A 16510-nucleotide genomic window follows, 5' to 3' on the forward strand; every position below is an offset into this window, starting at 1 on the left:
GTGCCTGATTCTAGTGTCTTTGCACGGAGACAGTCAATTGTTTGACCTCGTAACTTAATACCTGAAACAAGATACAAAAGAGAAGAAATTATAACTTGTATATATATCCAACACACAAGCAATTGTTTTGTGAATCGCAGTAGTTTCACCCATTACAAGAGAAAGGAATTTATAATGAAAAAATAATTTCAATAGTAAGAATTAAACTAATTATTTTGAAAATAGTCTTGTGAACTTCTACATAACAACCGTTAATTGGGACCAACACTTTCTTTCAAACTAGCTAGTGGACTAATATTAAAAATCTAGTGACAGTAAGAAAATCGAACGTTTTGCAGATAACTCCGGTCTATTCTTGTATTATATAGGAAATTAGATCTAAACAAATTGTTTTCCAGTAACACAGTAAATAGTGTCCGTAACATCCGCGAGGACTGAAATTATTGAATAGAAAGGTACAAAGGCACGTTTTATTATATTATTATTAGTATTACTCACGTAGTGTTCTCATTTGAAATTTTGAGTTCAGATGTATCATATCAATAGGGTCTTGGGCAGTATCTTTAATAGCTTGAAATGTAGAGCATTTTAATTCATCCATATTGGCGCTCGAATGAACCTGCTATCAGTTTTACCCAAATGTACTGTTAATTCTTTTATTTTTCTACAATATTTTAATATATTTAACTACGTTTTAGACCACAAGTCCCAACTGGAAAAAAAAAAAAAATTAAAGACGCTGCTAAATCCTTTTTGTGCGTTTTACAGGCTTTTGTTTCATTCAACGTTCAGCAAATTCAATAGGAAATATATTGCTAAAATGTATAGGAAAGTAACTGCTTGTTTGATTCTTTACATACACAACGACCTGCTCACTCTTACAAGATTAAGTCTGTCTGTATTTGAATTTCTTTTTAAGGGTACATAAATTTGTATCAACGTAGAAAGATATATAACATAAAGGATCAATAAGTAACGCACAACAATTTATGTTCAAGTGTTCTTAGGTTGCGGATCGAGGAGAAGGCCTCTAGATATAGAGGTTAGCTGCGAATATACTGAATAAGCAGTCGCGGACAGACCACAAGGAGTGATCCTCCAGCTTGGGGATTTGGGTGAGGCTAACAACCTAATCCTTAAATAAAAAATAAATAAATAAATAAATAAATAAATAAATAAATAAAAATAAAATAAAATAAAAAGTAATAATAAAAAAAGGGCTTGTTCAGCAACATTCACAGAAGCCTCGGACCAGGACTGATAACTTGGCACAACCTCAGGAAAAGAAAATGGACATGAGATTTGGAATATGGAATATTAGAAGTCTTTATAGGGTAGGCGCGTTAAAATCCGTAACGAGTGAGTTACAGAAATACAGGAAGAACCTAGTAGGAGTTCAAGAAGTTAGATGGGAAGGAAATGGAACTGTGAATTCCGGAAATTTTACGTTCTCGTATGGGGAAGGAAATAAAAATCACCAATTAGGAACAGGGTTTTTCGTTCACAAACGAATAATATCAGCAATTTAGCGGGTTAAATTTGTTACTGATAGACTTTCTTTTATTACTCTTAAGGGTCGATGGTGTAATATTATTGTTTTAAATGTACATGTCCCAACAAAAGATTGGATGACGATATAAAAGACAGTTTTCACGTAGAAGTGGAACGGATATTTGTCCAATTCCCGCGATACCATATGAAAATTCTATTAGGGGATTTCAATGCGAAGGTAGGACGGGAGGATATTTTCAAACCGATTATAGGGAACTAAAGTCTGCATAAGGAAAGCAGACAACGGTGTTAGAATCGTGAGCTTTGCAACATCCAAAAACCTTATCGTGAAGAGTGTGAAAATTCCCACATCGTGACGTCCATAAATACACTTTGATCTCACCAGACGGAACCAAATTGATCACGTTTTAGTAGACAGAAGACGATTATCACTACCAGGTAGCAGCGATAATAAGAGAGAAATTATTGTTGACCCATATGAAAATGTGACAAATTCCAGGCAATGTTCTGTGCATGTACAGGTACATGTGACTTTAACAGGTACTATACAGGCGCCTGTAGCTGTAAAAAGCATGTTAGTTTCCCACTGACAGGTGAATCTACCTGTGGCTATAAACATGTGATACATGTGTAGATGGTGTTCAATGTTAGAAGTTCTCAAACATGCAATGAAAAGTATCTGTACATATAAAGGAGACATGTAATGTACATACACCAAGGTACATGCATAGTACAGGTCCATGTAATATACCTGGGACATACAAGAGCAATAGGTATGTTCAAAAAACATGATTCAAATTGATGGCATGTGCCTGTAATCTATCAGTCACATGCATGGGAAATGCTAGTTTTTCCTCTTAAGCCCATGTACTTAACATGTACATGTAAAACACATGCAAAGTACCTGCAGAACGATAGAAAAAATGCAATGTAAATTACATGTTTACATGCGTAAGTTAGGAGTGAAAAACATGGAATGTACAATACGTGTACATATAAATGAAAACAGGTAAGGGACATGCATCCACGGAAAATGAATGTCACAGGTGCATGTATTGTACCTGGCAGACGTAGATAAAGCGTACATGTACAGGGAATATAAGACAGGTAAATCACTATGTATCGGAAACTACATGCCACATGCATGGGAAATGCATTATTTCACCAGTATGCCCAGGTACTTACCATGTACATGTAAAACACATGCAAAATACCTGCAGAACGATAGAAAAAATGCAATGTAAATTACATGTTTACATGCGTAAGTTAGGAGTGAAAAACATGGAATGTACAATTCCTGTACATATAAATGAAAACAGGTAAGGAACATGCATCCACGGAAAATGAATGTCACAGGTGCATGTATTGTACCTGGCAGACGTAGATAAAGCGTACATGTACAGGGAATATAAGACAGGTAAATCACTATGTATCGGAAACTACATGCCACATGCATGGGAAATGCATTATTTCACCAGTATGCCCAGGTACTTACCATGTACATGTAAAACACATGCAAAGTACCTGCAGAACGATAGAAAAAATGCAATGTAAATTACATGTTTACATGCGTAAGTTAGGAGTGAAAAACATGGAATGTACAATTCCTGTACATATAAATGAAAACAGGTAAGGAACATGCATCCACGGAAAATGAATGTCACAGGTGCATGTATTGTACCTGGCAGACGTAGATAAAGCGTACATGTACAGGGAATATAAGACAGGTAAATCACTATGTATCGGAAACTACATGCCACATGCATGGGAAATGCATTATTTCCCCAGTATGCCCAGGTACTTACCATGTACATGTAAAACACCTGGAAAGTACATGCAGATGGATAAAAGGATACGATAATGTGTACACTAACATGCAAAAGTCAGAAATTAAAAAACATGCAATATACAGCACCTGTAGGCCCTACAAATAAACGTAAACATGTAAGAAGCATGCACTTGACATAAATTATTTTGTGATCTTCGACACCCAAGTTACAGATCCGGATAGGGGAGGGCAGTGGTCAGGCCCTGTGTTGTAAAGTAGCCTACCATTCCTGTATTCACCTGGTGTAACTGGGGAAATGCAGCCAGGGTGGCCGCACTCTATAGAATCGATACTAGAACCTTCTGAATGCTAACATTCTACCAATGAGAAATACCTCTTTAGTTACATACATGCAGGTTTAAGATTTATGATAGTAACAAATGAGTTTCGTTTCCAAGTGTGAAACTCATGTAGACTTCCAAAATATGAAAATTCAATATTCACATCGGAAATCGTAGACATACGCTTTTTGATTTCAATAGATGGATAAGGACAGAGATGAGACAAAGGTCATGTCCAGCTATCTGTTACCATTTTTGCTCTATAGAGATTTATATTTATGTCTTGGTGTGCTTATTTCTACATGTCTCGGTGACCCGCCTGGTGGTTCTCGGCCCCTTGTCGATGGGGCTGAATTTGGAATTATACGCGATTGGGAATTTCACCATTGATCTCAGCAACCCCGAAAACGATGTATTTGACGCTAATATCGATAATTTTCGATTATTTTTACATGTCTCGGTAAAAAAACCCTCTCTTTGTGCCTTTCAGTCCTCCAGCCGACGGGGATGAATGTGGAAGTAAACGCGATCAGGAGTTTCACCACTGACCTCAGCGATCTCGAAAACTATGTATTTGACACTAATATCGGTAATTTTCGCTTATTTTATATGTCTCGGTGATCCGCCTGATGACTCGGCCCCCAGTCGATGTGGCTTAATTTGGAATTATACGCGATCGAAAGCTTCAGCATTGATCTCAGCGACTCCGTAACTATAGATTTGACACTAATATTGTTAATTTTCGATTATTTCTACATGTGTCGGTGACCCTCTGGTGACTCGGTGCCCAGCCGATGAAGTTGAATTTGTAAGTAAAAGCGATCAGGAGATTCACCATTGATCTCAGCGACCCCGAAAACTATGTATTTGATACTAATACCGGTTATTTTAGCTTATTCCTACATGTCTCGGTGACCCGCCTGGTGGTTCTCGGCCCCTAGTCGATGGAGCTGAATTTTTGGAATTATACGCGATCGGGAGTTTCATCATTAATCTCAGTGTCTCCGGAAACTTTGTATTTGACATTAATATTGTTAATTTTCGATTATTTCTATATGTGTCGGAGACCCCCACCTTTTTTGACTCTCGGTGCCAGCCGATGAGATTGAATTTGGAAGTAAAAGGGATCAGGAGCTTCACCATTGATCTCAGTGGCCCAGAAAACCATGGATTTGACACTAATATCGATCACTGTGGGTTACATCCACATGTGTCGGTGACCCCCCTGGTGATTCGGCGTCCAGCCGACGTGGCTGAATTTGGAAGTAAGCGCGATCAGGAGTTTCACCATTGATCTCAGCGATCTCGAAAACTAAGTATTTGACACTAACATCGGTAATTTTCGCTTATTTCTACGTGTCTCGGTGACCCGCTTGGTGACTCGGCAGTAGCGTACGCAGGAATTTATTTCGGGAGGAGTCCAAACTCAATATGAGAGTATTTTATATTAAAATTTCTAAAGTTGCCCCTAAAATTAGGCTAAATTTACATAAAAGTCGAAATTTCGGGGAGGGTCCGGACCCCCAGGACCACCCCCTGCGTATGTCCCTGACTCGGCCCCTAGGCGATGGGGCTGTATTTGGAATTATATACGGGATCCATAGCTTCAGCGTTAATCTCAGCGAGCCTGTAAATTATAGACTTGACACTAATATTGGTTATTTTCGATTATTTGTACATGTCTCGGTGACCTGCTGTTGACTCTTGGCCCCCAAGGGGGGTGGGCAAGTGAACGCAATCGGGAGTTTCACTATGATCTCAGCGATTCCGAAAACTATGAAGTTAACATTAATATAAGTCATTTTCGACTATATTTTCATGTCGTAGTAAATCCTCCCTTGCGACCCCTAGTTCGAAGTTTGGAAAAAATGCTTCGTCTTGGTCTTGGCCGTGGACCAGCATACCCGTGACCAAAATTTGATAACTCTCGGTCCATTCGTCTGGCACCCAAAGAAGCATACGCACAAACACACTAACATTTTATTTATATTATATTACTGCACAATTAATTAAGAGATTCTGAAACTCATGGGGCGATTGCCCCCTTGACTTTCTCAAATGACACCCCTGAGTCTGAATAATAAGTTTCCTTTCCTTAAGAATTGCGATATGTGAACAATACACAATTATCGTCATACACATATAAGTTATTCTTATATGTATATTGTAAAGTTGGGAGACAATATCGAAAACAACATAATTATAACGTGATCAGAACCTATATGTTTACGCACAGGAAAGACGCTTGGCGCCACAGCGTTCGTTTGTTCGTTGTCAATCGTCTGCTGGTTGTTGACGTTAGGGTTTGTGATCAGTGGTTTTTCTATGGTTGTGTGCTCGATGGTAGCGGATGAATTGTAAGTTTCCACAAGATTACAGTGGCTTTCAAGATGTCAACGGCAAATAATGCGTATGTTGTAGTTGAATGGGATAATAATACTTATTCCATTCTACACCGCAAGAAATGTAAATGTACAGGTAAACTTACACTTGGAAAAGTGTACCCTGTACAATGGAAAGGAAGCACGTGCTACGATGGTAGAATTCTTTATGTAGGTGAGTAATGTATTTGGCTCTAACAATACTTTAACAGCTATAGATGTAATTAATTTAAGATAATGACATATATTTAATGTGTGATTCATTACCGTGTGTTTTGCAGTGAACTGTCGAAACAGAAAATTACCGCGAATTTGTAGTAACTACCGAACGATGGAAATACAAATCGCATGAATCTACGGATGTTAATGACTCAGCGAAGTACATTGGAGAAAATGTCTTCTGGCTAAGTAACAGAGTATTGTGCTCACTTTTAATTCACTGTCACTCTGTTATATTTTAGAAGTATTTACTATTTATAATCCTAAGTTTTTTTTTTTTTAATTTATTTATTGTGTGGCTAGATCAACAACAGTTGGCGCCAAAATAAACTATTTAGTACACTTTAACTGTTGGCAGTCGACCTGAATCTAGATATCTGAGTTTAAATAACACTTTTGTAGGTATCAGAGTAGAATAGTAGATTTTTAGTGATTAACGTAAAACAGTGTGAACCATGTTGGTTCTTGGGGTTTAAGTGCTGTACCGCCTCCAATATTTTGGAAATCTACTGGGTGAATTGGATAATTTATTTTGGGGCCTATGTTTAGCAGAAGGGGTCCAGCACTTTTCTCTAAAAAATGTTACAATTTTGGTAATTTCTGTTCACATTAGGCTAGTTTAGGGTAGGTTATGTTAATTTAGGTAAGCTTAGGTTAGTTTATGTTATATTAGTGTATGGGTCCAGCATACTTTTCCAAAGAATGATAGAATTTCGCTTATTTCTACTAATAGTAGGTTGGTTTAGGTTAGGTTAGATTTGGTTACGTTCTGTTACGTCTAAGTACTTGCATCATTCGTTTCTTCTGTAAATTTTCTGTTTTTTACGTGCTTTTGGACCTCTTGTACTAAACATACTCCTATTTTGGTTTGTGAAGGAGCTTGAATGAAAAGCAGATTAGGGGAATAGCTGAAGTTAAGAAAGGGGTTTGGTAGGCTGGTTTTGGTGTTCTAAGCGTCATTGTATGTGGAGGCGGAAGAGACTATTTCACATAGAGGTACACTTGTTATGATTTAGTGGCGAGAAATGAAGTGTGGAAATGGCGCATATATATCAATATTATGACATATCGTGTGAGTTTTATAGAATTACGTACACGAAAATAACGAACGTCAGCTGTTGAAATTGTGTGAAAGACACGGTGTACTATTTACAAGTGGAGTGTTACTAGTATGAAACAACGACAAGTGCTATTCAAACTCTTATCATTGCCAACACCCACCTGTTTTCACTACCCTCGCTCATGCGCCTGTTCCTTTACCCGCCCTAACTAACGCGCTCTGCTTTTAGTGAGCACCTAGCACAGGTTGGTTAATGTCTTGTACTGTAGTTTTCATATCATATACATTCGGACGTCTTATTTATACGCAAATAGTAATGTTCTATTGCAAATTGTAAAAATTTACATGCCTTTGTTTTGAAGGTAATTGACTTGTAACTGAACCTAACCTGCCTAATGTAACATAACCTAACGTAAAGTAATGTACTCTAACCAAATGTAGTTCATGTTGGTACTTCTTTTTCGATTTTCATGTGGTCTGGCGATACAGCCAGCACAAATGCCATTTCTTGGGATGTAGGAAATGAACTGCAACATCATACGTTGTAGTTTGCGTGTAGGTTTTGTAAGTCTCGAATGAGATTATGAAGAATAGCTACACCATGCAAACATTACTACTGTGCCTAGATTCGTGAATATTTACATACGTCGGCAAAATAAAAATCATTTGTCTTAACTTTTCTTGCTTCAAATGATTCCATAAGGCATTCTTAAACTCTTACTGTACAGGCCCAAGTAACAATGTACTACTACCGAGTAATAATGTGTGTGTGTGTAAACCAATTTATAAAAGTTTTGTCTTCGGTTTACAGACATTCATAAAACATTTACTTCTTTCATCAGTAAACTTTAGGAATTGCACTACTGGGGAATAAACGAGGTTTATGCTTATTCTAAAAGCGCACCCACTGACTTTAAGTTTTGGAGTTTCCCGTTCTAATAGTTGAGTTGATTTTGAGTTCAACGTCCCTTTCAGCAACGAGGCCATATGAAACGTAGACATACTGATTAACAGGAAATCCGAACCACATGAGCTTCCACTGGGAATCAAACCCAAGTTTCTCACGTCAAAGGCGCGTGCGCTAACAGCTTAGCCACGATCTATTCTAATAGTCTTGCGACAGCGACATCGCAAATGGACTAACTAATGCGAGAACTGGTGTTTGTCCTGCAGGAGGCATGGAGAATGCAGGGCACTCCGATAGTCGGAATTAATATCGAACACAGTCCTCTTTCATATGCAGTCACTCGTTTAACCGCAAAGTTATCATTTTTATGTCCACATATTTTTAAAAAATCTGCGCCCCTATATATTAACTATCAGTATACACTGTTCTCTACGAAATTATTTATTATATATTTGTACTCCTACTGCGAACGAGTGATTTAGAAGCATCGGCTAGATTGAGGTATGCAGTTTCTGTAGTTTGCTAGCTGTATAAGGGACACTTTATCTCAAACTTTACCACCCGGGTCAATTAGATAGCCTTCTCACATCTCCCGCAATGGCACTACTTTCAATCGGTCAGTATCTGCCACGATTATTTAACTACTGAACCTACTACTTTTCCTTGGAAGCTGGTGCATGTAATCTGTAGTAGATCCCTTTAACGGGTGGCCCTTTTCTTGTATTGCTTATATTTTATGAAGTGATTATGATGTACCACCGAAAACTTCAGATGCAGATGACATCATGATGGATTTTTTTTTCAGGTACTAAAACCGAATGTGAGGTGGAACAAAGGAAGTTTGTCGGGAAGACGGAACGGGTAATAAGATATGATTCTGGCAGCAGTAATAATTCTGATGACCTAAGTTCAACAGATCCGATTCCAACAGATGAAGAGGATGAAAATCGTAGAAATCCAGGCAGTTTGAAAGAAATATTTGAAAGGAACTTTGAAACTATTGTGAAGGACCCCACACTATGTACGGATAATTTTCCATCTGAGTCGGCTACAGAAACTACACCCGGCAGTAACGTCTGGCAAGAGCAAATAAACAGAACTTCTTGCAACGGAAGTTTACAGTCAGCATCCGCCAGTAACGTTTGTCAAGAACAGATAGACAAGCATCCAAGCAACGCATACTTATCAGCTCAGAACAGTCCATCAGGCTCGAAACCAAAAGTACGAAAGATCGACAAATGTCAAAACTGCAGCGTACTGAAAGAAGAAGTTAATGATTTGCGCACCAAATTAGACGAAGAAAAATGCTTAGTAGATGCTCTAAAGAAGGAATGCGCTTCCAGAGATAAACAGCGGAAGCTCAAAGTACCGAGAAGTGTCAAGACATTCTTGTTCACATTGCTAGATGCCGAAGATCTTGAAGAATCCAACCATGAGGTGTCACCATCCAGTCAAAGTAGTAACGTAAGTTTCTTTTCTAGATTTTAAGACTAAGGTTTTAGATCAATTTATCGCCGTTTTGTAGGGAAGGGGTGCGGGCGTACAATTGTTCAAATTCTTAGGGTCATACAAATATGTAAGTGGCGGTCCAAATTTCTCTTTCTGCTTGCTTATTTCAAACTATGAGTAATTTAAGGTAACGGCATAGTCTCTATAAGACAGACAAAGTCTGCATTAAGTATTTTGTCTCTTTTCTTTGTGTGGGGTCGCAGTGGCTCAATGGTAGAGCGTTTACTTTTGATTATTTGATTTGATTATCGCTTACGTCTTTTTTTTCAGGAGGGAGGCTATATGAGACGTGGACATATAGTTTAAAGTGGAATCCGAACCTCTCTTTCAATGCTCTACCACCGGGAATCGAACCGGGATCTTTTACGCCAAAGGCGCGCATTCTAGCCACTAGACCAGTGGAGAGGGTTACAGCGTTCACCTCTGTTCATTCCATCATTTCATTGGTTCTCATCATCACTGTCTCCTTTAGCTTACTCCACATAACCGCAGAACGGAAGACTCGAAAGTCATTTCATTTTCTCTTTCTTTGTGTGTATATATTTGCATTTCATCTGTGCTTATAGGAAGATTGCACCTCGAAAATTCTTGCGTATAATGTATCCATTCTCGTCCCTTTCAAATGTGATTGGGTCACTATTTTCGGAAAGCCATCATTTGCGGTTTGCTTGTTTTAATTAGATTTGACGGCACTGTTCTTACATATGTTTCTTTTTGTTTCCTTTTTGCTAGCTGGAGGCGTATAAAATTATATGTATTCCCTAGACAATGCAATTTTAAAAACACGCTCAATTTCGCTGTTGTAGTAGTGTTTGATACATACTGTTCATATGTTGGGCAGTTATTGTGCTTATATACGGTAGAGTTACAATTATCCGGATTAATTGGACTACACTCGATCCTGATAACTTACGAAAATAGTATTTTTATACAAAAATCTAAATTTGCTTAAATGACAAATTAAAGACTTATAAAAACAAAGTAGTTTAAATTTTGCATGTACAGTGTGTTAAAATCAGTCAATCAGCTCACACTACTAGTTTCGATCCAGCTAAGTCTCGCATCGTTTCGGCTTTCGTTATCTCTACCCTTGTTTTGTGTTGGGGGGGTTCAAGAACCAAAATCAAGCGCAAAAGATTGTTCGTGGTAAGATCGTTTGTTTCCAAAGCAATTCGGGTAATTTTATTTCTACTGTACATCATATATGTAAAAGTAAATGGTAGAATGTGTTAAGATTAATTATTGTGTTAAACTTTTACTTACAGGAATACTCGAGATCCGTACATGGAGATGATGTGGTTCTCAGTCCTGATTACCCTGACATTACAATAAAGCATTCCCGATTAATTCGCTGCGTAGCCAGTGCAGGCCATTCTGCTACAAAGCTCACGAGAAATCTTATGTCGTGCTTTTTTGATGATGATGAGCTTAGTACAAGTTCAATAACTGGTCGTGGCAAAATAAAGAAAACACTGTCTCCAGATATTATTAGTGCTATCAAAGGTATGTTAGGTTTCATATGCCTTTTACTTATAATTTTTGTTTCGCATTTCTTGCATAGTACATCATGGAGGAAGTGGGCTATATTTTTAAATACAAATTGATACTTCTATAAATCAATAACAAAACAATTCTTTATTTATTTGTATCATGTTTAAGCACAATAATTTAGCTTATGCTGTATTCATTTTTTAATTCTTCCTTACTGGAAGTGTGAAAATTTGCTGATTTTGAAACTGCTCCGATAAAGTGGATCCCTGGGGTCTTCTGTTAATGGGCTAGAATCCTGTAGCACAAAAGGTGCTGAACGAGAAATTAAAGACGCCGGTCTGTAACCTTAATTGTCCTATCAAAGTTTTGTCAAATTACAGTGAGTGATAGGATGACCTGTAGGTCTGAGGTACATTATGATTTCTCCATTGTAGAAACGTTTCAGAACTCCAATGACCGACTTGTCCAATGGCTATAACAATACTGCAATGACTTGAGAAACTCGTACATGTGTGCATTTGTGTATCCAACAGTTATATCTGCATTAAGTTTACACATTTTAAGTTATGCCAGTCATTAATTCAGTAAAAGAACCTTTAAAGGAGCACTGCTGGAAAGGTTGAGCAAATTGGACTCTGCTTCACTTTAGCTACCATGCCGGGGTCCACTTTATCCGCCACCAGTAATTAAATATTTTTACATGATGGTTTTGATGTTCTTGTAAGGTCTAGTCAAGACAATGTCACCTATTTGTTCTTAATATAACATGAATCTAAATGAAACTAAATACATAAGGAAAGACTTTTTAACCGTTCGAAAGTTTTGAAGTCTGCTACAGACATAAATTTGCGTATTATTCTTTGCATTCAATGACATCTTCAGTGAAAGCTTTGACATAAGAGTAAGCAATTTGCGTTCTCTGATAATGTTGCCAACTCACTTCAAGAAAATCGACAAAATAAAAAAAGGAGGGTCTGCTTTAGATGACGGGTTCGCCAATACCCGAATTCCCTCTAATTTGACCTCGAATATAATTTTTTTTTGTTTTGAACAATGTCAGTACTGCAATTCAATCTGTGTTGGTGCGAGAGGATTTATGACACTTCTTTTTCACGTGTAAAACTCTATTTACTGTTTCTTTATTGGTGTTAGTAATTGCTCGAATTTTCATGTAGCGGTTTCGAACAATTGTACCGATTTTCTACACACATTCTCTGTCACAGTGGGTTTTTGGATTGTCCCTCCTTCCTTTAACATTCTTGAACCACTCGAATACGCGTGATAGATAGATACTGATCTCCATTAACGTATGTGAACAAATTGTAAGTTTCTGTGGCGAATTTTCCAAGTTTTGTACTTGTTTAACTTTTACACTTAGCATGATTCCGACTGATCCACCTGAACCCTTCTCTTGGTCACCGACATGACCTGAAATGAGAAGAAATCAGTCCAGGATTGAATGGTACGTTATGGCCAATTAATTTGCCACTTCTTTACCCAATCCTATCGCTACTTGACTCATAGCTGTAAAGAACCCTCGCTTGGTCTAGTGGCTAGCACGCTTGACTTCTGTTCGCGTGGTCCCGGGTTCGATTCCCGGTGGAAGTACAGTTGAACGATCGAAGTAGTTTCGATTCCACTATAATCAGCAGGTCATTCTCCTTTAGTCTAGCAGACATAACCGTGGGACGTTAAACTAAGTCAAACCAATCTTATAGCCGTAAAAACTATAAATACACTTCTAAAATACTCTTTAAACAGAATGTAACTATTTCTTTCTTAACAATAACTATATCTGTAGTTGTTAGTTTCTCTACTGTCCACCCAGTCACCTCCTACAATCAGTGTTCATTGTTCAATATATGACTTTTTTTTAACTTGGAGTTTGTTTCTTTCGTTATATTTTCAGCTTAGTATATGTGTAAAAGATCCTTGTTGATAAGACCTTTCTTTGATCACAGATTATGTTCTCCTCAAATTTCCTAATACCAAGACGTCTGCAGTTCACGCAGCTATGACGGACAAATGTGTACAGGCGGCTCGGAAGAATAGGCACGGAGACAAGCAGAAGGATCAAGATGATCAGTAGAGTTTGTGTTAATTTTGCTTCATACCAACAGTATAATAGTAATTTGTAGATACAGTGTATATATATTCTTTTGAGTTATTTGTAGTTACTTTTTGTATGTTCATTATACGTGTTTAAAATATAGTTACGTTAACTTATAAACTACAATGAAACGAAACTACAAACAATATGTTGCATGCAACAGTCCCACTCCCTCGGTGCTTCAGGTACCAAGAAAAACACGATATAGGTGGAATAAGCGTTTACATGTTAAGAGAGTAAACACTGAAATTCCTGGCACTCAACGAGAAGGTACATTATGTAATAGCCTTAGTACATCGTCTTGTTCTTCACGAGAAAAGGACGAAAACAACCATTATTCTTCGATACAATCCGATAAACCACAAATTGACCCTTTTCCCAATTACGCGGGCTTAAAAATCGGGGAAAATAAGTTGACAGGCAGTGTAAGCGTTGGTTCATCGGGCTGTATCGATGAACAATGTTCGTTTCCGGCGTTTCCTCTTGAGGAACAAAACGAAATACTTCACGGCACATATTCACAGCATCCTTTTAAATCAACGTTCGACTTTTCGCCTGATAGTTCAGAGTGCAATTCTGAGTTAAAAGATATTTCTGTTCCTGAATTGCAATTAAATGTAGTTCATAACGTTTCGGGACCAAACAGTTCTACATTGCAGGAGAACGTTGAAAGTAAATCTGTTATAAAAATAATGCAGTTTGTTCATAAGCACAAGCTCACGAAAACTGCAACATCAGATCTTCTTAGGTTAATGCATTCTGTAAATATTAAAGAAGTACCACGCACGAAATATTTATTATTGCAAGAATTCATGGCTTTACGTAACATAGAAGTCCAGCGGCATTTCTTCTGTTGTCAGTGTGCATATATTCACGATTCAGCCTGTGCTTCCCTTTCATGCAATAACTGTACTAAACACGTGTGCAAAAAAGCTCACTCTTTTTTTACTGTAGATATTGGTAAACAACTGGAGAACATGTTTTCCCGACCACATTTTCTGGCAAATCTGTCAATATCGCAATCACGTCAGGGTAACTTGAGTAGTGTTAGAGATGGTAAAATTTATAGGAAATTCAGGGAAGAACACCCATTATTAGTGGATGAAGATGGAATTTTATCTTTGACAGGGATCATAAATGTTGATGGCGTTACCTGTTTTAACAGTTCTCATATCACTTTCTGGCCATTCTACATTTCCATATTAGAAATAGATGAACCGATGCGATGGAAACCAGAAAACATTCTTCTAGTTGGATTGTTCACTTTCATCGGACTTCCAGAGTTGCACGTTAAAAAGAACGATTTATTGCATTCTGTATTTTATTCATGTGTAGCTGCACAATTGAAGAAGTTTGAATGTGGTGTTCTTCTACAAGGACAATATACTTTGAAAAATAATGTTATCACTCAGGTACGCTTGCATGCCATTCTTGGCACGTTTGATAAACCTGCAAAGTGTGCTGTACAGCAGCTAGTACAATTCAACGGCAAGTTTGGATGCAGTAAATGTCTTCAACCAGGACAGTACTTACAACATGGACTACGTATTTATCCGTACAATGTGGCACATCCTAAAGGTCCGCTGCGAAATGACGCAGACCACTCTCGACATAGTGAGAATAAAGAGTTTGGTGCTAAGGGGATAAGTGTATTTGCATTCCTTAATAATTATCAGATTATTGAGAGTACAATGATAGATTACATGCATTGTATATGTCTGGGTATATTTCGTTCTTTAGTCATGAATTGGCTGGATTCCAAAAACAAGGATGAAGTGTGGTACTTAGGCCGCAAGATTAATGTACTCAACAAGCGTTTGGCAGAAATAAAAACGCCATCATGTTTAACCCGTTCTCCACGATCGATCAAAGAACGTCGAAATTGGAAAGCTATCGAGTTTGAGAATCTTTTCTTACTGTACTTTCCTATATTTTCTGATATTTTCAATAATACTGATTATTTCAATCACACTTTGCAAATCATCAAACCAGTGGCGTGTTTCTTATCAAGTACAATTTCCGTGCAACATTTGGATGCAATGGAAAAATGTTTGCATGCATTTGTTTTCCAAACTGAACATTTATATGGTAGGAAGCATATGAGTTCTAACGTACATGATTTATTGCACCTCACTGATTGTGTCAAAAATGCAGGACCTTTGTATTCTTTCTCATGTTTCCCGTTTGAGTCACTAAATGGAAATTTAAAACACTACATGCATGGAACACAAGAGATAGGTTCACAGATTGTTAATGGCTTTGCACGAGAAAATGCGTGTAGCGGAACATCTGCAACAGTTAAGATTACAGAATTCCTTTTAAGTTCAAAATCAGTCTCGTTTGCCAATACCACAAAAACTGATTGCTCTACACAGTATATTTTAACACAAGTGTCCGGTATTCCTATTACAGCAACGTGTTTTTCTGGTAAAGAAAGCGCAAAAATATATAAATGTTCTCGAATAGGTGATATACACACAGGAAAAATGCTTTTCTGCACTTCTAAACACTGCACTAACAGGAAGCACGATGACAGTTACTTTTTGCTTGATGACTGTAGCACAGCACATGTTTGTAGGATCATAGAAATATATGTTATTGAATGCGAATCTTGTTGCAAAGAACATATATATTTTTATGTTGAAAAGATGGAAGCTGAAACTGCTTTCACAGAAAAGTGGTACAATCTGCCCATAACACACGTTTTTCACTGTAATAATGATTCGTCTGTTACTCATGATTATGTCATCCTTACGAAGGAATTATTATATACAAAAGTCATATGCATAAAAGTTGGACAGGATAGGTACTTTTCAACCTTCTTGAATTGGATGATATACAATTGAACACTACACCTGAGTCATCTGCAGATGAAGAATTTAAGAATAGCAGTAAGGTACTTTGCAATTATTATGGAATGTAGAGTTTATTAAGTTAATAGAACAAAACTTGTATCTTTTGTCTTGCAAGGGAAGTATCAATGAGCTCATATAGAAACCTACCGTAAAATTTCACTCAGAGAAAGGAAGTCCCACAGAAAGACCACACACAAAAAAGCAACTGCGTTTTTGAAGTGGAATTAACCGAAATGGCAGATTGAAATGTCGCGTATCCATGTCGACAATTGCACAATCGTTCAGTACCACATCTTGTAAACTGCCTGTTAATAATAAAAAGTCAATAACAACAATGTGGGTACATACTATACTTAA

At 37.5% G+C, this 16510-nt stretch overlaps 2 protein-coding genes across 3 annotated transcripts in view; one reads left to right on the forward strand and one right to left on the reverse strand.

The window, feature by feature from the left end:
- Positions 1 to 16510, reverse strand: part of LOC145666835 (uncharacterized) — a 90594-nt gene that overhangs the window by 44309 nt on the left and 29775 nt on the right. The window lies entirely within an intron of this gene.
- Positions 5843 to 13424, forward strand: LOC145666832 (uncharacterized). The gene is made up of 4 exons (XM_081734408.1): positions 5843 to 6177; positions 8994 to 9652; positions 10963 to 11200; positions 13150 to 13424. Exons 1-4 carry the CDS (start codon positions 6012 to 6014, stop codon positions 13275 to 13277), a joined length of 1191 nt encoding a protein of 396 aa, XP_081590534.1. The 5' UTR covers positions 5843 to 6011; the 3' UTR covers positions 13278 to 13424.

Source organism: Thermobia domestica, chromosome 12 (assembly GCF_964235325.1).
Source record: "Thermobia domestica chromosome 12, izTheDome1.hap1.1, whole genome shotgun sequence".
Taxonomy (NCBI): Eukaryota; Metazoa; Arthropoda; class Insecta; order Zygentoma; family Lepismatidae; genus Thermobia; species Thermobia domestica.